General features: G+C 47.1%; 9 protein-coding genes across 9 annotated transcripts; 5 read left to right on the top strand and 4 right to left on the bottom strand.

Moving 5' to 3' along the window:
* Positions 1-1,693: 1,693 nt before the first annotated feature.
* Positions 1,694-5,863, top strand: N7517_001091 (uncharacterized protein; the record flags this gene model as incomplete). The annotated part of the gene is made up of 7 exons (XM_056718821.1): positions 1,694-1,915; positions 1,966-3,067; positions 3,120-3,555; positions 3,602-4,003; positions 4,055-5,362; positions 5,457-5,704; positions 5,754-5,863. The coding sequence occupies 7 exons, from the start codon at positions 1,694-1,696 to the stop codon at positions 5,861-5,863; spliced, it is 3,828 nt and encodes a 1,275-aa protein (XP_056582956.1).
* A 1,023-nt stretch (positions 5,864-6,886) lies between these two features.
* On the top strand, positions 6,887-8,953 carry N7517_001090 (uncharacterized protein; the record flags this gene model as incomplete). The annotated part of the gene is made up of 1 exon (XM_056718820.1): positions 6,887-8,953. The coding sequence occupies one exon, from the start codon at positions 6,887-6,889 to the stop codon at positions 8,951-8,953; it is 2,067 nt and encodes a 688-aa protein (XP_056582955.1).
* A 378-nt stretch (positions 8,954-9,331) lies between these two features.
* On the top strand, positions 9,332-10,447 carry N7517_001089 (uncharacterized protein; the record flags this gene model as incomplete). Its single annotated transcript, XM_056718819.1, has 1 exon — positions 9,332-10,447. One exon carries the CDS (start codon positions 9,332-9,334, stop codon positions 10,445-10,447), a length of 1,116 nt encoding a protein of 371 aa, XP_056582954.1.
* Positions 10,448-11,799: 1,352 nt separating this feature from the next.
* On the bottom strand, positions 11,800-12,141 carry N7517_001088 (uncharacterized protein; the record flags this gene model as incomplete). Its single annotated transcript, XM_056718818.1, has 2 exons — positions 11,800-11,862; positions 11,920-12,141. 2 exons carry the CDS (start codon positions 12,139-12,141, stop codon positions 11,800-11,802), a joined length of 285 nt encoding a protein of 94 aa, XP_056582953.1.
* Positions 12,142-14,081: 1,940 nt separating this feature from the next.
* N7517_001087 (Haloacid dehalogenase type II) lies at positions 14,082-14,792 on the bottom strand (the record flags this gene model as incomplete). The annotated part of the gene is made up of 1 exon (XM_056718817.1): positions 14,082-14,792. The coding sequence occupies one exon, from the start codon at positions 14,790-14,792 to the stop codon at positions 14,082-14,084; it is 711 nt and encodes a 236-aa protein (XP_056582952.1).
* Positions 14,793-17,958: 3,166 nt separating this feature from the next.
* N7517_001086 (uncharacterized protein) lies at positions 17,959-19,881 on the top strand (the record flags this gene model as incomplete). Its single annotated transcript, XM_056718816.1, has 2 exons — positions 17,959-18,476; positions 18,531-19,881. 2 exons carry the CDS (start codon positions 17,959-17,961, stop codon positions 19,879-19,881), a joined length of 1,869 nt encoding a protein of 622 aa, XP_056582951.1.
* Positions 19,882-21,396: 1,515 nt separating this feature from the next.
* Positions 21,397-22,475, top strand: N7517_001085 (Short-chain dehydrogenase/reductase SDR; the record flags this gene model as incomplete). Its single annotated transcript, XM_056718815.1, has 2 exons — positions 21,397-22,301; positions 22,370-22,475. The coding sequence occupies 2 exons, from the start codon at positions 21,397-21,399 to the stop codon at positions 22,473-22,475; spliced, it is 1,011 nt and encodes a 336-aa protein (XP_056582950.1).
* A 271-nt stretch (positions 22,476-22,746) lies between these two features.
* N7517_001084 (flavin monoamine oxidase family protein) lies at positions 22,747-24,786 on the bottom strand (the record flags this gene model as incomplete). Its single annotated transcript, XM_056718814.1, has 1 exon — positions 22,747-24,786. The coding sequence occupies one exon, from the start codon at positions 24,784-24,786 to the stop codon at positions 22,747-22,749; it is 2,040 nt and encodes a 679-aa protein (XP_056582949.1).
* Positions 24,787-26,016: 1,230 nt separating this feature from the next.
* Positions 26,017-26,415, bottom strand: N7517_001083 (uncharacterized protein; the record flags this gene model as incomplete). Its single annotated transcript, XM_056718813.1, has 1 exon — positions 26,017-26,415. One exon carries the CDS (start codon positions 26,413-26,415, stop codon positions 26,017-26,019), a length of 399 nt encoding a protein of 132 aa, XP_056582948.1.
* Between the last annotated feature and the right edge of the window lie 70 nt (positions 26,416-26,485).

The raw sequence follows: 26,485 nt of genomic DNA, 5'->3' as shown, positions 1-26,485 counted from the left end.
CTTGTCAAGGGCCGGGTAGTTTCATAATTGTACCACCTTCGGTCCACAAGTAGGAATCGACCCCAATCATCCACCTCATAGTATAATAAAACCTGTTATTAACAAAATATAGAAATCCACTCTGAAATCATAGAGCACCTTCACAAAAGAAAAGAGGAAAAACGAGTGTGAGTGATACGTCATATATCTACGTTGTGCATCTATATTGAGCGTCATGCAGCCACGCAGATGAGGCTACTTGCGGGTCTACCCGTCTGCACCCGTGGACGGGTACACGGGTACTCCCGTCAGATTTCCTCGAAAGGCGGCAAGGGGTGAGCACTAAAAAAGAGCAATCAATCTCGCCCTAAAATCCGGCGTGTATGTACAACGGATTTGAAACATCACTCCCGGTTACTCATATCTTTTCAAGGTGCACTGTGTTGGCTATTTGTTTTTTCTTGAACTGATGGAGAGTTTTGAATGCTCGTGACCCTGTGTACAAGGGATATCCCATAGAGGGATGATCAACCGCTTCATTTAGTCTTGACGAAGTGACGTCGCTGAGAATTAACATTATTCGAGCGCTAGATGAAAAGCATGCAGAAATATGAACAGCCTTTTGTGCAAGTCATTGTCATTCTTCGTTGACAAGACCACGAACCTAAGGCTTATTATTGGCATAGCACTGTATCTCCTGCTCCTCGGAAAGAGTCCCATGTAGAATATAAGGCTTAGCAACTCGATCCGTGCAATTAGATCTATTATATGTAGAGATATGCCCATAAGCATGATTAACAATCAACATACATTTTCTCCCATCTCCGCTAGGAGCCGTCTTCTACTGCGCAACGGGGTTGCAGGGTCATACGGGGAAGTGATAAGGAGGGCGGGAGTCTTGAGAGTGTTGTTGAGATCGTCACAATACACCTCCGAAGGAGGAGCCTAACAGGTATTGTAATATCGACAAGGTAGAACTCTAAAAAAGCAGGATTTGCCAGCCATCCAACTCTCGATTTTTCTCCACGGCCATGATCGCTTCAGTAGAAATGAGCTTTTCTTTCTCTATCACAACGTTCCTAGGGAGGGTATCTATCCCTGGCCAAGTGGGTGCGAACTTTGGAGGTTAGAAAACCCTGCACAATAACCTAGTTTCGCGACTAGTGAGGGGGTAAGTATAGCACGTAATTTTAGGCGACTACCTATTTTAGAACTGCTAGTGAAAGGCCAGGGTCAAGTTAAGAAAGAAAAAAAGAGCTAGTGCCCAGGTGTAGTAAGCATTGCCAAGCGCCAACACCATTCGGCCCCATTAAGGCGAGACCCAGAAATGCTTATGATTTCCAATCCTTTCTAGAAGAACCCTAAGCCTAGTAGCGACCCCGAACGTTTCCAATATGAATCTGTGTGGATTGGCTTCAACGCCCTTGAATTCTTATCGATGTGGGGGCTTGGCGGAGCAGATCGTACATGCGCAATTGGCCATGTTAGAATTTCTCCCAACCCTGCAAACTTCTGAGGTATGATAGGACAAACTTGACTGGGGTGTGATATTAGTCGACATGAGTCACTATTACCAGCCAGTGACCACCGCCTGTGATTGGCCAGACAACTATAGAGATGGAATAAAACAATTCTTCATATTGTTCATCATGCTGTCCCTTCTGGGGCACCATTTTCACTACAGACTCGTGTTCTCGAGGGCCACACTATCAAAATGGCAGACCAAGGCGCAGGCTATCCCTCGCCTGCGGTGCCCAGTCTGCAATTAAAGGAACACGAGAAAGAGATCCTCAAGCGCCAAATTCACACGCCGGAGGAGTCGCAGATGGGTCGCTTAGAGCTTTTGTATTCATGTACAAAAACCTATGAACTACTAGTCCTGGTCATCAGCTCAATTGCAGCGATAATTGGAGGGGCCCTTCAACCCATATCGTTTGTGAGCTGCCCTCCACAGACATTCAATCTCCCAAGCTAATTTCCATACAGCTCTTTCTAGGAGGCTTAGCTCAAGCATTTAAGGAGTTCTTCCTGGGAACATCTTCAGGCTCTCACCTCTCATCCCTGGTCGCAAAGTTCGCGCTATATTATGTATACGTCGCCATTGGACAGTTTGTCTCAGTATACATCTCTACAGCCGGATTCATGATAGGAGGTGAAAATATAACCCAACGACTCCGAGAAAAATATCTCGCCGCTATCCTCCGCCAAAATATTGCATTTTTCGATGTCCTAGGAGCTGGCGAAATAACAACCAGAATCACTGCCGATATGAATCTGATCCAAGATTCCTTGACGGGCAAACTTTCTCTGACTCTGTACTCCTGTTCCAATTTCGGAACAGCTTTCATAATCAGCTTTGTGAAAAGCTGGCGCATGGCGCTTATTCTGATATCTGCAATTGTGGCAGAGACTGGATCTATGAGTATCTGCTCTTCGTTTATGGTCAAGTATACAAACATCTCTTTATCGGCATACGCAGACGGATCGACAGCTGCCGAGGAGGCGATCAGTTCCATCAGACACGTTACTGCATTTGGGATTCAGGACAAGCTGGCCGATCGGTACCAGAAATTCCTCACCAAGGCAGAGACTTATGGTCTCAGAAGTCGTATTGCTCTTGCGGCTATGATGGCCATCATGAATGGTGTCATATTTTGGACCTATGGATTGACATTTTGGCAGGGGTCTCGTTATCTTGTTGCTGGTGATATTGAGTTGGGGGCTCTTATAACCATTCTGCTCGCTGTCCTGACTGGAGCATTCACATTTGGTAACATAGCACCCAATTTCCAAGCCTTTGCAACCGGTATCGCAGCGACAGGAAAGATTCTTGCAACTGTGTCCAGGAAGTCACCGCTAGATCCATCATCCCCCACAGGAAGCAAGCTACGAGCTGTCTCTGGGACGATAGAAGTGAAGAACATTCGCCATGTTTACCCTTCTAGACCAGACGTGCTGACTTTAGATGGGGTAAGTCTTTTATTTGCAGCTGGAAAGACCACCGCTATCATTGGTGCTTCTGGCTGTGGGAAGAGTACATTGGCAGGCCTAATTGAAAGGTTTTATGAACCGATAAGTGGCGAAATATGTGAGCCTTTTTTCCAGTGAAAAGATGGACCAGGCTAATAATTGCCTAACAGTGCTCGATGGCCACGATATCACGTCTCTAAATTTGCAATGGTTGCGCCAACAAATAGCAATCGTCACACAACAGCCCACACTTTTCGCCACAACTGTGTTTGAAAACATCAGATTTGGTCTGATAGGCACGGAACATGAAACATCCCCTTATAATGTGGTAGAAAATCTTGTGTTTGACGCCGCAAAGAAAGCGAACTGTTTCGATTTCATTTCCGCCTTGCCAGACGGATTCCACACTAGTGTTGGTGAAAGAGGCTCATTACTCTCGGGTGGACAAAAACAGCGAGTTGCCATTGCACGAGCTATTATAAGTAATCCAAAGGTTTTACTGCTGGATGAGGCTACTTCGGCTCTAGATGCCCAGGCCGAGCGGCTGGTACAGGCTGCGCTCGACGTTGCTGCTGAAGGCCGGACAACAATCACAATCAGTCACCGGTATGTGATGTTCAATTACTCTTATTGACATAAACTGACGATTCAGATTATCCACTATCACAGCGGCAGAAAATATCGTTGTCATGTCTCATGGACGTGTTGTCGAGCAAGGAACCCACAACGACCTACTTGAGAAACGAACGGCGTATTACGAGTTAGTGGAGAAGCAGCGCATGTCAACTGAACGGAGTATCGTCACCAGTGATGCAAACTTTGCCCTCCATGCAGATGACCTTCCTGATTTGAAAGATGATGTCGATGAGTCCAAGTATATGATCGAGATGGGGCACAGGGAATCCGAAGACCGCGAGAGAGATTCAGGGAAGGCTGGCCGTGAATACTCCTTATGGGAGTTGATCGTGTTCATCGCAAACTTCAACAAGAAAGAAACGCTTACCATGGTTTTGGGTCTGTTGTTTTCAATCATCACAGGCACTGGAAATCCCACGTAATTATTCCCATGCACTATGCAGAATATCCAGGCTGACCATTTCCTCAGCCAGGCGGTGTTCTATGGCAAGACAATCGCGGCACTGTCTTTACCCCCTGATATGTATGGGAAGTTGCGTCATGATGTCAACTTCTGGAGTTTGATGTATCTGATGCTGGGAGGTACTGCATTCCTGGGCTGGGGAGCCTCTGGTCTCTGTTTTGCCTACTGCTCCGAGCGCCTGATTCACCGCGCTAGAGATCATTCTTTCCGATCAATCCTCCATCAGGATATTTTTATGTTCGACAAACCTGCGTTCTCGGCCGGTTCGCTGATATCCTCGTTGTCCACGGATGCCACTAACCTTGCCGGAATGAGTGGTGTGACACTAGGCTCCATCTTCATTGTCTTAACGACTTTGGTTGCTGGCGTGGCTGTATCGATTGCGATAGGTTGGAAACTGGGACTGGTTTGTACCGCAACCATTCCAATTGTTCTTACTTGTGGTCTTGTCCGACTCCAGATCCTCGGGGAAATGGCTCGGCAGTCGAAGGCGGCGTATGCTGCTTCAGCAACCTATGCTTGTGAGGCAAGTTCTGCCATAAAGACAGTTGCGTCCCTCAATCTCGAAAGCCATGTACAGGAAGAGTATCACAATATATTAGAAGCCCAGCGACAGAAATCGGTCGTTTCAACGCTCAAATCATCAACGTTTTATGCAGCCTCACAGTCGGCGAATTTTCTCTGCATTTCACTGGCCTTCTGGTATGGAGGACGTCTAATCATTCACGAAGGCTATTCTATGGTGCAGTTCTTCATCGCTTATGCAGCTGTTATCGTAGGCTCATTCAGCGCCGGAGCTATCTTCTCCTTCGCGCCAGATATGAGCAAATCCCGGCAGGCAGCCCAGGATATCAAAACTTTGTTGGACCGACCTGTCAACATCGACGCACGTCAAATAACTGGCGAGCTGTTAACGAAAATCGATGGCAGCTTGGAGCTGCAAAATATATATTTCCGATATCCCAACCGACCGGAGAGGCTGGTTGTTAGCAACCTAAGCTTGAGTGTTCAATCGGGACAATACATCGGTCTCGTTGGCGCGAGTGGATGCGGGAAGAGTACCATCATTGCTTTGCTGGAGCGGTTCTTTGATCCTGAAGCGGGACAGATCTTGGTTGATGGGAAAGACATTTCTAAGTTGAATGTCAAGAGCTACAGGAGTCATGTTGCGCTGGTTAGTCAAGAGCCGACACTCTATCAAGGAACTATCAGAGAGAATATTACCCTGGGTACCAACGACGAGGATGTTTCCGAGGAGAAAATCACCAAAGCATGCAAGGATGCCAATATCTACAACTTCATCCAATCTCTGCCGTGAGTCGTTCCTTTCCCTTACACCCTCCTCTAGCTTTTCCTTTCTGTATTTCTTGATTGCACCGAGGCGAATATCTACTAACTCTCAGCCCAGTGATGGCATCTCAACGGTGATAGGAGCGAGGGGTGGCATGCTCTCTGGCGGGCAGCAACAACGAGTAGCCATTGCACGAGCGCTTCTTCGCAATCCACGTATCCTCCTCTTAGATGAGGCAACATCCGCGCTCGATTCAGAGTCTGAAAAGATCGTCCAGGATGCTCTGAATGCGGCGGCTCAAGGCCGAACGACGGTCGCCGTTGCACATCGGATAAGCACAGTGCAGAAGGCTGATTGTATTTATGGTAAGAGACCAATCTTCTATTCACAGAATATAGAGACTGATTTATATAGTGTTGCATGAAGGGAACGTTGTGGAACAAGGGACGCATCAAGAGTTGATGGAGCTGGGGGGAAGGTATTTTGAGTTGGTGAAGTTGCAGAGCTTGGAGAGGTCGGATTAGAAACTGTGATCTAATAATAGAGTGGCGTAATCTTTGAAAAATGAGCGTAAGTCACAAAATAAAGTAGAAGTCTAGTACATGTATATTTAGATCGGTGTTCTCATGAATCTTAGACCTCCTACCTAGCGGTATAGGCGCCGACTGCCAAAACCCTATGTTGATGCCTTGATGCCTAGTTTTGGCCTGGCGGGCTGAATTAAAGACCGATAGAATAATTAACTAAAATACCTGAATTACTATTGCACAAGCCTTAATAATCAAAGTATCCTAGTTCACTTTGGCGTTCCTAAGTGTCAAAAATGAAGCTTTTGATCCATTTTTGACAGCTGTAAACCGCCTAAGAACATGGAGATGCGACCATTTGTATGGAGATCAAAAGCTTCAATTCTGACACTTGCAAACCATCTAAGAAAGTCGAGATCTTTCAATTTGTATGCTGATCAAAAGCTTCAGTTTGGGATGAATTATTTACAGTAACGTGTTTTGTCGCGTTTTTAAATAACTATAATGTATAAATTTAACTAAATATTATTTACGTATTAATTAACCCAATAAAATAAGCAAGGCCATATCCATAGGCTTCCTGCCGGGTATGGACATGCTAGACAGTTCCCAATATTCTTGGTGCTATACTTCCAGCACCAAATCATCTTTGCAAAATCTATTATCCCAAATACATCTTTCATATGTCTTCACTGTAAATTTCAGCATACGCGTTTTACCGCTTTGGGAATGTAATCGGTTGGCTGAGACATGTGAATGTGCAGTTGGGCCTTCCTACGCGCCCGGTGATCTTTTTATAAATACGCGCCCGATGCGCTGGTACTTATACAAGTACAGCGAAACAAAAGATCCCTTGAAATCCACTCATAACCAGGTTTAATCCGGCCGCTTGAATCCTCCGCTAAATAATTCCCACTGCGTGAGCTTTCTTCAGCAAACATCTCAACTCGTTCCCCAGCCCCATCCTACGCATCACCTACACCACCTTCCCGTATCATTTATTTGTGAACACCTCCCACCATGTCAAGTGACATAAGCGCACAGGTAGATATCGGTAGTCTTTCCCTCTCAGGCCTCAAGCAAGTTACGGGGATACTTAGCGTTCTCTCGGCCGACGATGTTCAACCCATGGCAATGCTCCAACTACAGGATCTGGGTACACTATTTCCAACAAGCGGACCGGTTGCATCTAAAGTCCCAGACCATCTTTTGAGGTGCAAGAGCGTACGTATTGAGCGACTTGGGCTCATGGTTGGCTGGCGCAAGGGCGACTCAGCCTCACTCATGGCACAATCAACCGGTGGCCAGGCTGTGGCACTGCTCTCGGTTTGCCTCTGGAGTATTTACCATGAAACCACCGGAGAAATCCTCCACGCTATTTCAAGTGAGATTTTGCCTCAGTCCGCTTCCTTAAGTAGCCCTGGACTTCTGGAAAAAGCCGCAAAGATACTTGCCGATAAGCTTGCTGTGATTGGTTTTGGAACCATCCTTGCAAAACAGGTGTCTCGTATCCATGATGCATACGAGCACTTGAACGTGAAAGTACCCTTTGATATCTTGAAGCTTTTCAGTCAAGATTGGATGGCGGAATTTCTCATAGGTGTTTCTCGCGCTTTACGAGAAGAAAAGGCGACCATTCGGGTGCGCGGATCCTACGGTCTGGGATACATATCGGCTCTTATGATCGCCTTGTTTCCCGATGACTGCACCATTACAATTGAGCAGCTTGTTATTCACGTGGGAAAAAACACCTCGTCCATCAATATTGATATTTCAGCATCTCCTGTCGAAACACTCCCTGAGGTCCACTTCATGGAGACGGTTGAAAGCATTGCCGATGTCTTTCTCAATCCAGCGAATGCAAAATACAAATCAGAATCCGAATTGCTCCCTAGCGGCGAGCTTTCCTGGGAAGGTCACGTTGCCGCATTTTTGCGCCTGCAACTTCACAATCTGGGCTTCATTTGCTCCCCTGAGGTCGTCAAAGCCGTGGGGATATGTGCCTTGGCAATGTCAGACAAAATATGTATAAGATTCAAAGACCAAACTCCGCGAATTCCTGCCATCAGCATCCTGGGCGAGAACTACCGGGTAATGAGACACGAACGCTGTGAGATTGCTATGGGCGTTTCCTTACCACTGAGTTGGCCGCCATTTGATGAAGCCATGAGGCTGCTAGATGAAGCGAAGAAGGCTATGAAAAGAGTTGGTCCAGATCTGGGATTCCACGAACCGACTCTAGTCCCCGGCCGCCCGGGACCTGGCCTAATCAATTGTACTGTTCTGGCTACATTGAAGGACCTTTACTTGAATCCCCACGACAAAGCCACCTCTGCAGGGGCCTTTTCATTTGCACGAACATCGAATATTTTTGGGCTGGGTAATGAGTTTGAAAGCATAATTCCCTGGGTATCTGATGTCATTCTGGACAGAATATTTCATTCTATTAATCAAACCAACCCGAATACGACGATTGCAACGTCACGTGGGGCCATTACATGCGTGCCATCTCCGTACCTCGCTTTGAAGGACGATGATATCTGTCGTTACCGCAGCATCGAGGTTTTGGATGGCCCGATCATTTACAACGGCCGATACTACAGTGAAGTTACTAATCCCGAGGCCATCCGGAAAACTTATACTAGCAATCTGTCTGAATTGGGCGAGAAACCCAGAATTGTGCCAAGCTCAGAAGGGTGCTTGTCCCAATTATCACTGGCGACTAGGGAGAGCCTGAAAGGAATGGTACTGGAAACCACATTGATAGAATCTGGACAAAAGATTAGCGTGTCTCTGGCAAAGAAAATGCGCTTTTTATTCGGTCTTATCAAGGTCACACCGTGTGAGCACCCACGAATGACGCCATTGAAAGAGGAGTATTGCAAGAAGGCCTTGACGGCCTCTGTTTTATCTCCTGATCCTAAGGAAGGGTCTATTGCTGTTGTACAGACCGCCGGAAATCCAGTCGCCCAGATTCTTGCACTGTCGGATAGTTGGACTCCAGCAGTTCTCTGTTACAGATGCTGTCTTAATTGTGCATTTGAGCAAGCAAAGGAGTGGAAAGCCTCTAAGATAATTGTTACATGATTTAGACTAGTTTGCGCTATTATTTATATAGACAGCATCGTGGAAGAGACCTCCCAAATCGAATCACTTAAACAAACAGGCCATACAATGCAGACCAGAGCTAGGATGTTGGTTATTATCGTACAGAACATCCTCAGTCTGCGAGCAAACAATCATGGGATGGAACAATGCCCAACAGAACGTCCATAATTCTCTATGTCAACACATCGATGTCAATTTTCCTTATCTCCCGCCCCCGTAGTTGTAATACATCGGCTGGTATGTAACTCAAAAGCCTATGTCAAGCACACAGGGAGAACTAAATTGTGATAAGAATGTTTTGCAATTATACTTGGCCCTCGATTCTACAGTATCTACCTGGCAGTCCCACGAGACTCGATGCGTACTACATCCAAGCGGAAATACAAGCGGAAAGGTCCTCCAGTGTCCTCTTTCCTGCTACTTCCTAATGAAGTTTTTCTCACAATCGCCAACCACTTGGATCATTCGGTGGACGTCAACCATCTCTTGGAAACCTGCCATCGATTTTGTGACGTTCTCGACCCGTACCTTTACCGCCGCAATGTCCTCTATTTCCACGGCCGAGGTATATGGAGGGCCGTGCCTAGAAGGAGTGAAGCTGCAGTTCTCAAGTTTATCTCGAATGGGGCCAATAAGGACCAGTGGCAGATCGGAACTGCAGAAACTGTGGCTAAGAGAGAAATGGATCGGGAAAGATTTATATCACGTTATTGTTATAGTTCGGACTCCGCGCCAGAAGGTTCTTCTGAGGTGGCATCTGATCCTAGTGATTCAGAGGATTCAGAGAACATTGGTGCACAACGGTATCTCTTACTTGATGTATCGTCAAGTGACGAATCAGACAATTCGAGTGGCTCGGAGGAAACCAAGGAAGGAATACGTCTCCAGGAAAGAATGATCTCGCACGATAAGAGGCGTTATCGACAGGAACCTCGGGAGCCGCTCCTGTATCTTGCGGCGAAGAAAGGATACGTGCGCATATTCGAGATTCTTCTTGAAAATGGCGCGCCCCCAGAGGCTCGCTCGGAGGGTGGGATCTCTACGCTCGTATGTGCGTCACAGTGGTGGACAAGGGCCATGGCTTTTCTTTTGCTACAAACGATCATTTTATTGAACGTCAGAGGCATTCCGCAGAGCAACGCGTTCGAAAGGACAGTGGAGAAATATCACCATGAGAGACTAGAGGTCCTAGCCAAGTACGATATTTCAGAGCCTAACTTGCGAGGTGGGAATTCAAGGCAGCGTGGTAACGCAAGAAAACAATTCTCCTGGGAGGAGGCTTCTACACTGATGCTGAATGCGATCAGGGGCCAGTATGTTGAGGTGATTCGGGTGATGCTGGATAAGGGTATGCGTCCGAAACATGTGATAGATTCCGGAGGCAAGTCGGCATTTGACGTTGCCTCCGAAGTTGGCAATGTGACTGTCATCAAAATGCTTGAAGGAAAGGGTGAGGAAGGGATTGAAGATTAGAAATCGAATGAATTGACATACATAATTCCACTTCCAAAAGGGGTATTTTGACACCACCAATTCACTATGACCAGTCAGCAGCGCATAACAGGCTGTCTATGTATGAAGACAGGGCGATAGGAGCGTATAGTAGCAGTGGTGTTCATTTACCCCCGACCCTCGCAAAGCAAAATGTAATTGCAGCAACTGAATATATCCGTGTAGATACATGCAAGCTGTGCCATTCCCTAGAAACGAACTCCGGGAGGCAGCAAGAAAGAGAAGTAATTGATATAGCCCCGTTGCCACCATGAAGATCTGGGCTTTTGATAATGTCGAGATTGGACTGGGTAAAGGGATTGCACCTAGATCCCTCGGTACGCTAAGGCCACATGCATACCCATAGCGCTCGATTACAGGTTAAATGTGACCAGACTCCAGATCAGACTAATGGATCATTCGTTAGTCACCCGGTGAAAAACATCAAGGTTTGTGGGAGCATGATCCATAGTGATGGTGATATTCTGACACCTGCACGATGAACAATTGCTGGACAGGGCGCTTTCAGTTGCACCTGTGAGCCAGCCCCATAGTAATCATTGCGCTTGGAGCTGCAGCTAATAAGCAACCCATCAATGGGACCGGTCTAGGATTGCCAAATATGGAATGTGAAATGCGCAAGGTAGCTTTCCTGCATTCCCGTATTTGACGCCCTGGGCTGAGGTATATATTTTCGATGAGATCTCGCGGTATAACAAGCAGATTACTCTTGGAGGTTGAATGGCGAGAATTATCTCTGACATAGACATCTGTCACATGATTGTCGCTGGTATTATCGTCGGGTATTTGGAGACTCATGGGACCGTTTTTGTTCAAGGAAACCTGGCAAGTCGAAGTTAGACCGCGGCTCAACTGTCCCGATCGCAGACTGGGAGACAACCTGGAAACAAGAGACCAACCCCCGCACATGGTCTGCGGTCACCGTGAAGCTCTTGTATCCAGTGTCTGGTCCAGTGATACATCTTACATACCTTGTTTGGACCAAATCTCCGTAGTATACCTCAGTCAACCCCAGGCTTGTTCCATCGACGGGCAGCCCCAGATTTCCACCAACCCAATCTCAGACCATTGTTCGAAGTTGAACTTGCATGAGTGGCCCAGTATGGTAGCAATTGGGCTGTATTATTCCTCGATCAGACCATAGTAGATGCAGAACGGATTGGAACAACTAGGTATCCTTTCCAAAGACCTGCATTGGCGTGGGGCAGGCAGTGCTGCTTCCCTAGATAATGGGAACCTCTGTCGGCTTTGTATGGTGGTATGTATGATGCGGTTGGGCATCCAAAGTGACTCGTGTCCATGTCAAACCGTAGTCAGACCCACTCGTCCTTTGGTTGTATGTCATCGCAATGGGGTCGAGAGCCGAGGAAGTCCATCTGCAACTCGGCCTCTTAGTAATCGCATCCCGTAGATGGCAATGGAGTTATACTTACCTGATATCGAATCACCCAGAGGTGGCATACTTTCTTGGCTGGCTGGTTGCGCCCGTAGAGCTTGCATTCGGTAAGGCTTGCTTCGATCAAGCAATGTTGGCAGGCTTGGCAGTTGAGCTGTCCAATCCATGCGCCTCGGCGAGGTGATATTTCGGTCTTGTGGATTGTGCGAAGTTCGAGAAAACCTGGGGCCCCAGCGGAGGTCCCAGGAGTAGGTGCCATGATGTGAGGAACAAGGCTATCCGTCATGCTCGAACCAAAGAACGAACAATGGGAGTTTGTCTCTACTGGTACAGTACATATCGCACGCCGCCATTTTCACCGCCATTGCTCTTATCGCCCGCCCCGTGCACCATCTTCCCCTTTTACGCGTAATAGTGCTAGGTAGGAGGAATCATAATATGAACAGCTGCACTCTATTCCTATATAGCTACAAAGATTTTATCCTGTTATTTATTGAAAAGCGGTCATTCAAGATAGACCTGAGAGACTACAAAAGGTAACAGTTTGATGAGATGAATAGATGGCAAGCTCTGTTGCATGCAGTAGAGACAGGTCATAACACATGAATAGGGCATACATAACACAGAGACAGGGCATAACACAAGGACATATATCAATTGGCAACAAGAGGCGTAGACATATGAAGCATCTCAGGGGTAACATGGTTCTATGTTAGACTTCTTCTCCAAGCGCCCGGATAAGCCGAACAATTGATGAAAAAGGGTTTCGCATCCATCGGGGGTAGTGTAAGCCCAAGGACACAGTGAGACCTAACTGTACCAAGGCACAGTCAAGCCGCGGGTTCAAAAAAATATGTCTTTGTGCAGGGAAGGCAAATAGAAATGGAAAAGGGGAAAGTGGAGGAAGGGGGAATATTTAAAAAATTGTGCCAGTTGAAACTGACCAAAGTGACTCCTTGGGGAAAAAAAAGAGAAAAGAAAAAAGTACGAGGCTCTGCGGGAAGTGGGGCCACTTTATACTCCCAGGATCGGATATCGGAGCAATGATATTCCGGGTGAGTGTAAGGGCCAGGCACAATGCTTCGGTGCAGTAACATACCTAGGTAGATACCTAGGTATTTACAAGTATCGAACGTTTTGACCTATCACGTGCGTGCTGAAATTTCAAGCAATCAGCGTTCACTATGATAGCACGTGCGTTATGGACGTGTTGCACGTGTCGCGCATAGAATGTCCACGTCAAGATTCTTCCAAGTTTGCCCAGGAAGGTGCCCAGATGGGTTCTAGGGCTTATATAAGCCTAAGCATAGTAGACTTCCATAGTCACTCTCTGATTCCTCCCTAGTTTCATTATCTGATCTACTAGAGATTCTTACACAGTTTGTTTTCATCTTATCTCTGTATGGGTCTACGTCGTAAGGTGTAGAGAGGTTAGAAACTGTAAGATTCTCTACATAGCGTGCCTTCATAGACATCAACTCCTGGTATATAGCAGTGCTATCAATCGGCTGCCCGTCCTTTGATCTATGAATTCATGTGACGATGGCTTTCCAATGGTCCACGCACGTAGTCACGCATTTTCCGCCATCGCGATATTACGAGTATTTTGGTGCGGGGTGGTACCATTTGAAGTCCCCAAGGGAAGAGAAGCCAGCCATTGGTGCAATAGTAGGCGTATGTCGAGCTCTGGTGTCGGCATATGGAAATCCTGCACCTGAGGGGGTTGGGTCACTTGGTCAAAGGCAGAACGCCGGTGTATCATAGCCTTTTCATCATATTTAATACAGACACATTTTTCCAATCCTTGATCATGATGACCCATATACGATCTAGCCCAGCAGTTGCATATCCAAACAAGAGAATCACTGAAAGGCAGGCACTTGAGATCCCCTGGTTCAAGCCAGCTATGTAACAAATATCCGAAGTTGGGGAGATAGGCCTGGAATATTTTCTCGTCATTTAGAACTGCAGCACGATGAAAGTGCAGTGAGACATGTGTTGTATGATAGTTTGGCAGTGTTATGGAGAAGGCTATTGTCTTGGGAGTAGCACTCATTCTAGTGCTTCGGTATCGATTAAATTTACTTTGCTCAACTTAGCTTGGAAATGGTTGTATGTTTCACTGTAGTATATTAGATTCAAACAATGTGATTTGAGTCACACAATATCCATGAATATTCGACACCTCGCATTCATCACTCACAATTCCCGAATAGCACCAGCAAGGTCATCCATATTCTCCAAAAACATATCAAACTCAGTTTTGACAACCTCCATATCCTCATCAATATCATCGGTCCATCGATGAACATAAACAGTCCTCAATCCACACTTCTGCGCACCCCGCAGATCATACGCATGTGCCGCAACCAAAACCACCTCCTCGGGCAGGAGCTTCACAAGCTCCAACCCCTTCTCATAAGCTTCAGGACGAGGCTTATAAGCACCCAGCAACTGACTCGAAAACAACATATTGAACTCCAACCCAGAAGACCTTGTCAAGTCCAACTGGAGCCGTGTCGTACCATTCGCATGGACGAAGACTTCGAGACCGAGATCTTGTCGAAGACTCTTGATTGCATCGGAGACTTCAGGCCATGCTTTCTGTGAATGCCATGCTTCGATTACTTTCTTGTTGATCTCGGGGTCAAAGTGCGGTTTGTGGTCGGGTGACTGGTTGAGAAGGGCTTCCAGGGTGCGGGCAAGGGTGATATCGATGTCTTCTGGGTGGAGGTTTTCGTTGACGCGTTTGCTGTTCTCTAGAAAATATTGCTTGCGCCATTCTAGGGCAAATTTTGAGGCTTCATCTTTGGGGATTGCGCTGGGTAGAGCTTGCACTACGCTGCTATGCCAGTCGAGACATGTTCCCATGAAGTCGAAAAAGACTGCTTTGATTTTTGGTTGCGACATTGGTATAACTAGTAGTTGGTATGAGGTTAGAATCAAGTTTTACGAAGAAACCTGGGAGTAAGCTGACATGTAGATCCGATCCTCTTACAGGTAGCGGGGAAGACTCGGATTATAAATCCAAATGCTTCATCCCCAGCTTGAGTATGCTACCTACTTCTCCTTTTCATTTACTTTACTCAAGCTCTTCAATGCACAGGCTAATATATCCTATATAAAGATAAAATTACGCAGTCACTTTTGAGAAGTTGATTTGAAATATCAGCTCCAAAAAATATTTACAATATCAAAAGTAAATGCACAGTATATCAACAATTATCAAAGACCGCCAAGGTTTCAGTCAATACAAGGAAGGCCCCAGACTTACCAGATCTCGCGATCTTCTACGAAGGATATATGTCCGGTTAATGACATACTCTCCAGATTTAACCTTCTGATAAAAGTAATCACACATCGCTTCAGCCACTTCATAGATAGCGTCCTCGTCGGGAAGCTCTCCAGCAACCCGGACTGATATGCAATGGGACCACCGGTGATGCATGGGCGACTCGTTGACTGTAACCTGTCGGTTTACGACGCGGTATATCATAAGACGTACCAGCTCTAGATTGTTAAGCTTGGCCTCGTCGGGGTCAAAGTACACTGTGACCCATACAACTTGGTCTCCTGATGGGCCATCGGCAACGGGTATATCTTCGATGCGGGTTCTGAACGCGGTTCGTGTAGACATAGTGGATCTTTTTTGTGTTATTTATTATGGGAATATGTTTGGGATTGGCGGTGGTGAAAGTTCGTTTATTTTGAGTAGAACAGGAGTGAGACAGGAGGGAGTATTCTTTTTTTCTCCAAGTGGGGGTCGTACGTGGGTGTAGGGGGTGACGGTGCTTAAATATTTCCCATCAGGACAAGAAGGTATGCCCTATTATAAGTGCGCTGCTTGAGCCGTTGATAGAAACAAAGGACTTTTTGACAACCGTTTTGTCGGGTCTTCTCGTTTTGCACCAATTATAGGAATAGAGTCGACAAGATATATATTTCTTTAGGCCTCGACATGAAAGAAATAGTCTCATCGAATGGCAGATAGGCAAATAGCCCTAGTTTAGAGAGGTCTTTGTTTTTAAATTAGCCAAGAAATATACCAAAACAAGGAACAAAGACCCTTGATCTTTCACTTCTCAGACTGAGACGTCATATACATCTGTTCCATTCTTTGTCTACGCCCTACAGTTTTAACAATAGAAACAAATCCATGTAAATGAAACCCTCTAAAATGCATCCGACCTCAAATGGAAAAACCGAAAAAGTCTATCCCGATCAATCTCAATATTCCCCGCCGCACATTCAGCCTGATAAAAAAGGGCCAACTCCAACGCATCCCTAAGAAAAGCATCCAAATACAAATCCCGATACCGTGCAAAAGCCCAATAATCTCCACGGGCGGGTAACGAGAGACACCCCATTACTCTGTGGTGCATGGGCTCGGGAGTAATTGAGATACTGATATGAGGTGTTTGCTTAGCGATTCTCACGTGGATGGTCTCGGCCACTAGATCCATAAACTCTGCGTCTGTTTTGTTCCGGTTTTCTGGGGTCGCGATAAATACGTTTACCCATACTATGGGTCCACGGATGCGACATCTCTCGTCGGTGTAGATGCCGTTGTGGATGAACATACCTCCTTGTGCCATATTTGCCATATTTGATGGGCCTTTTCCTGGATGGACTGGGGCTTGGTGGAGGGAACCATTTCCCCTGCTATGAGGGTGTCACTTCTAACCCTTCCTTGTGATCTTATGATGAACAATAAATTGGAGTTCAGAAGATATACACTTATCCTTATGTTAGTTGAATTATCGTCAGATCTTTGTTGGGATTGAAGGTCTATGTTTCATTGTTACAATGGCTTTCTCAGATCTATTCAAGATGACTAGAAATGGTCTCAGTCGTAGATTACTAAGACAAAGAGCTTTGGGGGGCTTGTTCTGATTCATAGCTGGTTGAACAAGGAACTGTGTTGATATAGTATCGTGCAACGTATGAAGCACATATGTTGATTGTAAACGTTACAAGTTCATTATGATGGTAACTTGTGTACCTCTAAGGAGAAGCAGAAGAAAAGGCGAACTTGGTCCACACTTTAGGCTTAACTATCTCGTATAGATATCATGATCATGTAAGGGTTTACAGCCACGTATGCGGGCACCCGTGAGAATATGAAATATCTACCGCTCCAAAGAGAGGAGAGACATGTCTACGGAGTATATATCAATAATTATAAATTCCTTGGCATTTTGGGGTCCATGCAGTCTAAATCAAGCGGCAATGTATGAAGACCAAAACGGACATGGCTGAACTTTTAGCTCTCTGTATAGATATCAGGCTAGCCTAGATAGGCAGTGATAATCAAACTTGGAATGTCTCCCCAGTTCTGATTGGCTGGAAAACGGTGCCTGGCCCGGAGATACTCCACGGTCGAGAACCCCATCGACCCTCTTTTGACGCCCCCGTTATGGCTTTGAACTGCAGTCAGCAATCTGTTTCACCTCTTTCTTGGGGGCCACCTTCTGGTGAGATGATATTCCGAGTGAGACGGAACCATGAGAGGAATAGCTTCTAGAGAAAGATACCTTCGTCTTTACGGAGATGAAGCATGATTCTTCGGGACTTTACCGGCAACAAATAGTATGAAAAGGGCATCCTCACCGCCACTGATTTCCTAAAATAACCCTAAAATGACCCTCAAAACTCACAGAACACGGAGTACTATAAGCCTGAGAGGCTGAAAATATATGTAATTTACTTGGCAAAATACACGTCAGGTCAACAAACCTCCCCCGTGCAGTAGTCTGGCCAACTAGCGTTATTGGATGCTGCTACCTGCTTGAGGTGACGGGTGCCAAATGCCATTCGTAGTGGGTGGCTAACCAACCTTGGAAGTTAGTCTACTGTCACCTCGTAAAAGTGGGCCGGAGATGAAAGCGCTAATATATGTTCAGCCCCAGTCGTCGCTGATAGGCTGGAACGAAGTTTCAAATACGGACATACCCGAGTATCAGAAGAGTAATAAAGCGTTAATTTCCAGCCTTGTCTTTAGCCTCGAATCTGAGAAGAACTGGTAAAAAGTCTCCCGACCCCTGGAATTGGTTACCCCAGTTCATACTCTGTCGGCATGTTTCGATTAAGCGGTGGTCAGACTGGAAATGGAAATGACCCTGTTCCTGTTCAATCCTCCGACCACGATACGCCCAACCAGAAAACACCCGACACAACAACAACAACAACAACAACATACGCCTCTCCTTCCAGAGATGGCATTACTCCGGCCGCGTGGGGGGTTGGATGGCGGGTCCCGACCATGATGGTTGGACTTGTTTTCGCTGGTGCGATGTTTTCAATGGGCCATCACTTATACTACCAGAGCCTCGACAGCACCCGCGTCAACTCAGTCGACCAACAAACATGGGCAATTCGAATCGGAACTGGCTTTGCCTTCCTGATCAAATCCTTTTTGGTATCCGCTGTTGGTATCGCAGCGGTCCAAGTGATGTGGGCCACTCTCCGCCGGAAGTTTGTGAAGCTTCGCGGGATCGATGGAATGTTTGCCGTCCTTAGCAGTCCACTTGCTTTGCTCACACCCGATCTCTGGATGTGCGCGAAAACGCTCATTCTCCTTGCAATCATGTCATGGTGCGTATAAGATCTTTTCTTTTAGAGAAGAGCGAGTATTCACTTCCCAACCAGGCTTATCCCATTGACGGCTATTGTTACACCCGCTACCTTAACCATCGATCTCTTGACAACAACCAATATCACCCAGATGCGTGTTCCGACTGTAAACTTCATTGACTCCTTCTGGCATCCCTGGGCAACAAACGAAGGGGCGGGATTCATTGCGTCGCCCGCGGCCGGCATCAACCGCCTGTTTACAGCTACTTACTCATCTGCCGAAGTGGTCCCATTCTCTGCACCTTTCCCTAACTCGTCCTACACCCTAAAGTTCTGGGGTCCTTCATACAAATGCCAGAGATTAAGTGAAGCGATCGTGGAGATGGAGGGCTTGACTTTTACCGATCACTTGGGTGAAAACTATACTTCCTTGCAGAAAGTGTGGGATCACGAAGTTGGCAACCTAAGCGACACATTTACCACCTTGTACTCGGGGGCTGTCAGTACAGCTCTTAACAACACCTTTTTCGTGTATGCCACAGGAGCAAACCCCCTATGGAATGACAACGCCACACAACCAACCGAGCTTGTCTGCCAGCTTTGGAATACCTCATACGTGGTAGACCTGAAATTTACCAACGGTATCCGGAGCCTGACACCCGTATCAACGAAGCACGTGGCTCCCGCCAATTGGAGCTCAAGATCTGGCTCACTCACTACGCTAGGACCTCAAGGACCAACTGTCAATGGTGGTTTCTACATCACGCACTTGCTATTCTCTGACATCATCCAAAGCACCATGATTATCAGCGCTGTCGGATCACTGGAAACAATCTTGACCTCCTCGATGCAATCCGCCCAGATGACATTCACCCAAATTTCGGTTATGCAAACCAGTCTTTTCGGGTGTCCAGAGTTGTGGAATAGTTCCGACTACAAAATGATGGTTCCGGCAGTAGATCAGTCCACCACGCTTTGTCGGAATAAAACGTTAGCAAGAGCGATAGAAGATCTCTCCCACAATTTCACCTACAGTCTCCTCAGTCTCAACGCCGCCAACACCAGTGTACCCGTGACAATCTCGTCACCCCAGAATTTCTACGCCTACGACAGTAAGAATCTGCTGGCGGCTTATATGACTGCGCTGGGTGTCACTGTTGTATGTGTCATCGTTGGATTCATTGCCCTGAACCAGAACGGCGTTGCCCAGAGCACCTCGTTTTCCGGCATGTTGTTGACGACACGGAATCCCGAGTTAGATCATTTGGCCAAAGGACACTGTCTGGGATCTGATCAGTTGCCAGATGAGATTGGTGATATCCAGTTACGGTTTGGGGAGGTCGAGAGCTCGGAGCATTACAAGAGTGCGGCATTTGGGACGAAAGAATCGGTGACTCCTCTATCTAAGGGAAAAGATTATTACTAGGCAGCGGGCAGCTCTCTGTCATTAATGCAACATCATTTGTTTCGCAAGGCCGAGTTGTCAAAGATGCCCGTGACTGTTGACGAACCACCGTCAATCACCGATTACTTGCAGCATCAAGTGGCAGCACCCTCTGGCGAAGGGGTCCTTGCTCACAGTTTGACTGTGGGAAAGAGAAAGCATGGCTTTTGTATATCTTACCTTCTGTCTTCAGATCAAATGCTACTTTATGATTATATGTACTTATGAATCTTATCCAGTACCTCCCCATTAGGATCAAACTCGTCTATAGAGATATCAGGTGACTCTTTATATGTGTAACTATACTTTTGTCGGCACATGACATTGACCCACCTTCCTATTTCGGAAGCATATGTTCCTATCAATTTAAGTCAAAGACAAGTTCCTCGACTCTCCCCCTCAGTGGCTGAGCAGGTTGCTCTGCTAGCAATTGCTCCCCCCCTGCTATTCGGAGTTCGATCCCTCCGCCCACGATCAAAAAACATTCCACTTATGCATTCCCGACCCTTCGGGGTTGGGCATGGCCTAGGAATAGGTACTGGGCATGGGAGATCTCCTCTTTTTTTTTAACGAAACAAAAAGAAAAGTGGCATCTGTTTTCTGACGAAGGCCTTTACTCTGGATACAAGCCAGTCGAAATTAGTGCTACCAGGAATAGATAACATGGTAAATTACAGCAAATTCAGAGCATTCAGAATATCTAATAATACTGGACAGGTTATATATTATTATCTTGACTAATACATGCTCAAAGATATTTCTCACAGAGTTTGGAGTTTGAAAAGGGTCCGGGCCGTGCGGCTCTCACATAGGGCTCCGGCGGTACTTCGCAACCCCACAGGTGGGGGTATCACGATCCACATGGCGTAGCTTGCCCCGGATGGGCGTCCGTACGTCTCCAAGGTACCACAAAGCCGAGTGCATTTGTTGCCCGAGTTTACACTGAGGACCTATTGACTGGGCCAAACAGACCGCTCTTTCTTGAGATGTGAGCGTTGCCCGGCGGCCTTGGCGGGACCCCGCCTGCTGTCGTCCCCAATATTGAGTCACGTCGGTAATTTTAGCGGCATCTAGTGTTGACTGTCGACGTTCGAATTTACCATCCGCACTAGTACAGCATGAGACTAGTGATGCGCATTGGACTGAGTATGAGATATGTTTGTGGATACTGCCCTGAAGGATCTTCCAGGGGTTATAGGAGCTGCTTACGTCCAGCTTTGGGGCCTGCGCAATGAGGTGTCGTTTTCCAAAAGTGGCTGAAAATATAACAATCAGATACAGTATGCGCTTGTAAAATTCAACGTCCACAGTACTCGACATTGACCCCTATCTCTCCACAGCATATGCTTCCCCCATGACCCTGAATTCTAGAACCTCATACTGCATATTGACTTCAAGAATTCGACCCATCCCGCCCCCTGAATTCGACGCTTTCTTTTTACGTTTCCTCTTTGAAGATTTCCCCTCTCTTCTTTGGCCCTTCTCTGCATTTTCGCCATGTCCTCCACAGCCAAGAAACCGAACCAATCTCGCCCGAGCGCAAACCAGCTGAAGCATCTGTACTGGCAGGCCAGAAACCCGCCGAAGGATCCGCAAACTTTATACAAGGGAAAGACGGTCTTGGTGACCGGCGCCAACACCGGTATTGGATATCGTGCCGCGGTCAAATTTGCTGCTTTGGGGGCATCGCCGCTCGTTATTGCCGTCCGCACACAGGATAAAGGTGAGGCCACAAAGGCCGCCATCATCCGCGAGACCGGCAACGAGAACATTATTGTCATCCCTGTAGATCTTTCAACGTTTGATGCCGTGAAGGAATTCGCCGCAAAGCTAAACGAACAAGTCCCCAAGCTTGATGTCGCACTTCTCAATGCGGGTCTTGCCATGCCCTGCTTCACAAAAGGGCCTGGAGAGTACGAGATCGGATTGCAAGTCAATGTGCTCTCCACGGCGTTAATGGCCTTGCTTATTCTCCCCAAGCTCCGGGAAACGGCCGCCGCTAATGCAGCCCCGTCTCACCTCACGTTCACAACGAGCAAGGGCTACCAGGATGTTGAGGAGTCGTGGCTCGAGTCAGACAAGACGTTGATTGACCAACTCAACAGTGAGGAGGGATGGTCCGACCAAAGGCACTATTTGATGGTCAAGCTGGCTACCATGTTCGCTTTGCAGGGTGTGACGGACAGACACAGCGACAATCAGGTTATCATCAACGCGGCGTGCCCGGGGTTCTGCAAGACGGATCTTGGCCGGAACTTCTCACTGGTATCTAAGATTTTCATGGGTCCAATCCAGTACTTCGTTGCGCGAACTGCCGAACACGGAAGTCGATCCCTTGTCAGCGCGACTACGCTGGGCCCCGAGAGCATTGGGAAGCTGTGGCAAGACGATGAAGTCCTCGAGTAAGTTTGGAAATTCTGGGGTAAGGTGGAAATGGAAAATGGAACCCCTGCTGACCCCAATGTTCTAGACCAAGTAAGCTGCAGGCCAGCGAGAGGGGCGCCGAATTGTACCGAGAGACGTGGGGCCAGATCTTGACCATCTTGCGCAATCACGTTACCTCCGAGGATGTCTGAAGAAGGGGGTATAGAAGTTTCGTGTAAAGTACGGCATTATACGTAATGCGGTATGAAAGAAAGATCGATTCTTAAAAATGGATATTTATACGTATTATCTATACTCAGAGTGTTCAGGGGCTCAGTTCTACTTTAAGATCAAAAAGCAGGAGCAAAACGAAAAAGGTCTCGAGGAGGCATTATCCGGTATGTGCATATATTCACTTCTCTAATGCTATATACAGCAAATCTAATTCTCTTAAAACACCCTAGAACTTCAAATCCTATCCCCTCACAGCTTAATCCACCTCCCCATCCAAGTTTCAACAATCTCCTTAGCCTCATCGACCAACCCAAGATCAAGCAACAACTGCGTAGTACCACGCACAGCCGAATCCAACGCCGAGAAGATCCAAGCATGAGTATAACTAGTATGCTCTCCAATAAAGATAGTCTTAAACTCCGTCTGATAATAAGCAGGCAAAAACAGCTCCTGCTGTCCAACAAGCGGACTAGCCCAAGCACCCGCCTGGTGCTGATCAACCTCCCAACACTGACGCTCATAAACACCGGTAAACTGCTCAGCGGCAATGTCACCATGTGCCTCGACCATCGCGCGTTGAACCATTGCAACATGTTCCTCCTCACTCAGCGCGGCTGTCGACCGAGCTGGCGTGCCTGAGATATACGACGCAAGGATCACACCGGGTCCAGTTGCGTTCATGGTGTAGGATGGGTAGCAGACGTTTCCGACACCGGGGACGTCGACTGACCCACAGCCACCGAAAATGGGCTCTTCCATGTGCTCCCAAAAGCGGGTCTTGTAGAGCAGGGAAATCTTGCACGAGGGGCTGTAGTTCATAGTTGAGATTGCCCGGCTCAGGAGAGACGAGTACCGCGGTAGATCCCACAGTCTGACTTTGCTGAATGGTGTAGCAACGACGGCGTAGTCATATTCCTTTGTTTCAGGCACCATCTGGAACAGATCGTCGCGCCATGCGACGGCGACTTTACCGGTTGTCTCGTTGTAGATCAGTCCGTCGATTGTGCGGTTGAGGGTTGTCTTCTTTGCGATGTGGGGGTAGAATGCGCGAGGGAGAGACTCCAGACCCTTATCGATGGTGCGCCATTTTGTGGCGGCGAAGTAGACGTCGTCATAAAGTTCGCCCCATATTGGGGAGTTGTCTGCGCCGGCGACGTAGTCGGTGATGTTGTCGTTGTAGCCCATTGCGTATTTGAGGTACCCGGCTTCGGACCAGTGGAACATACCGTCGTCAACGGCTTGCTTGTGGGCTTGGTACATGTTTGTTGCGAGCTTGCGGATTGTTTCCCGGTCGTTGAGTTTGGTGTAGTTCTCAAATGCGGATTCGGCCTCCTCGACGGCTATCTCGTTGGATGAGGGGGCCTTGTAGACTAGGGATGAGTTGGCGGCGACTTGGGAGACAGTGGGGATTCGGTCATTGGGAAGACGGTTGCCGCCAGATGCTGTGGGTACGTTGGGGCTGTTCTGCACGAAGGGGATGAAGTTGACCTGGAGATCTGGCTTGTCGTTGTTCATCTTGTTGAGGACTTGGGCGAGTTGGAAAACCATGCGGTGGTCTTGAATTTCGAGGGTTTCATTTGTATCAGCATAGGTGATGCTAACTGGAAATCGCATTGGTCCCATCTCCTGGTATTGATATTGATCAGGAGTGGTGTTGTTGAGGTATTTGGTACGAATACGACCACCGACTCGGCCGGATGATTCATAGATGTGCCAGTCATGGATACCAACAGACTCGAGCAGCAAACTCGTCATCAAGCCGGACATTCCACCACCCAGAATAGCAACCGAGGATTTCTTCGCTTTGGACACAAATGCATTGCTGTGTTTCTTTGACTTCATGTAAGCCACTCCGTCAAACCACGGTCCCATGGCATCCGCCACATCGGCGATACTCTCACGCTTCTTGACCGGTGACGACACCATGATGGGAGCAGAACGTCCGACGAGCGTTAATCCGGAGAAAGCATGCAGACAATTTGAATGGGGTGTGTCAGATGGTGTTGTCCAGACGAATCGCTCCGGTAGTGCTTCACGTTTCACGAACGTGCTCCCGATCGAATGGTGACTCTGCGTCGGATCTTGGATCCCGCATTCCCCGTATACAAGCTGCAGGTGACCTTCGAATTGATCGTCCAGGAACTCGACGTGAATGTTGTGCAGAGAGTCGGCGGTTACACCCCCGGGGCTGTGGAACCGTATCACCTCGAAGTTTCTCCCTGCCACCCCGGCTAGGCTTAGGCCTGATAGACCCAACCCCAAGAGGGTATGTTGTAAATAAACCTTCATCTTTGATCCGGACAGGAGTGATGTGGAAATAAGATATGAGCGCTTGGTGATAGTTCGTTTTTCTCCATGGTTGCCAGACACGTTTTATATGTCTTTTGCTTGGATCCAGTATCTTTGGAATACTACCTAGTATCTCGAGCCATCGCTATCTTTGAACAGTGATTCACTGTAAATTTCTTATCTAGCGGTCAGAGTGAAGCTTTAGAAGATAGTACCTTGTATCCACGATATCATCCACAGGTACTATAGCCTCTACAGCTTGAGCAGTATATCATCCATAGCTCGCGCGGCTGTTACGTAAAAGCATAGAACGTCCTACAAGCATTGTATTAGTAATTCATTTCCATCCAACTAGAAGTTCTGGATTAGTCGAATGCAGCTGTCAGTTGTCAATGTATCTTATCAAGGCGGCTTGTTCCGACGCTATACGTTATCTTAGACCGGGGTGTTGACGCTAGTCCCGGGGGCGCAGTCCATATTGATCGCGGGGAAGAAGATTTCTTGACAACGAAGATATGAGTTTAATTCGGATCGACAATCTTCAAATTGTTATCTGAATTGGTAACGATGCAAGTACGGAGACCGGAACAGCTCGGCGGAAGAGAGTCTTGGCGCGCCCTTTGAATACATTCTAGAAAGACTAAGGTGCATAGTCCGGTAAATACCATGCTAAGACTGGAGCTAAAACTCTTAGATTAGGTATTTGATGATATCGCGAGCCGCTCCCCTCCAAGGTTGTCTGCTATAATTCGTCTTTCTATCTCTACTCCAGAAAACACCTTTTAAGATGATACTTTTGCTTTTGAAGAGCGAGCAAAGTGGGAGAAGGGATTGTCTCAACTTACACTATTCCTTGGAGGCCATGCAATTTGGATATGTTCTCAACGTTCCAATAGACCTATCTCCGAGGGCGTTTTGTGTACATAACTTTATATCAAGTTCCATATTGAAGAGTAGAGATAACACTAAATTAAACCTGTTGAAGCCACTAAAAATAAGTGTTGTACTCGCATACTAGTACCTATTCAGGTCAGGCTTTAACTATTTAGGAATGCATATGCGGATGAATTTGATGGCCAATGCCGATGTGTACGGAAATCCACTCAGCCACCGCGGGGGAATATCGGAAGGAACCGTCTATATCACGTGATACATTTCTATGATTTTACTTGGCACATAAAGAATTTCTAATCAACCATCAATACAAGAATCAAACTTATTGAAAATTGACTAGAATGGAATCCTGGCCAAGAGACTTTCCAACCCAATACAAGCAACCTGAGAGCAGTCATCATAAAAACACTCAGCCAAAATATCTCGAATATCATCCAAGCCAGTTTGAACACCAAGGCAATCAAGCGTGAATCTATGACTCAGGAAGTAGCATCGGAGTTTACTACGGAAGACGCTTCGTTGTGGAGTCTCCAATACCATCTCCGGGCCCAGTTCTTCCAGATCACCTAGTAGGGAATCAAGAAGATCGAATTGGTCGCAGACCTCCCAACAATTCTCCATGCTGAAGCCATCCTCTTGTAGTGTGTGGATTATACTCTGCATAGTGACTATGAAGTCTCTGTATGCCTTGTTGAAGCGTCGCTCGAGATCCTGGCCGCCTTCGAATGGATCCATATCTGGGAGAAGGAGATATTTCTCCTAAGGTCCTCTATGAGTGGTAAAAGCAAGTTTTGCACAAGTTAAG

The sequence above is a fragment of the Penicillium concentricum genome (genome assembly GCF_028827145.1).
Source record: "Penicillium concentricum strain IBT 3081 chromosome Unknown utg000001l_segment0_segment0, whole genome shotgun sequence".
Lineage (NCBI taxonomy): Eukaryota > Fungi > Ascomycota > Eurotiomycetes > Eurotiales > Aspergillaceae > Penicillium > Penicillium concentricum.
This window is presented reverse-complemented; position numbering and strand designations above follow the sequence as displayed.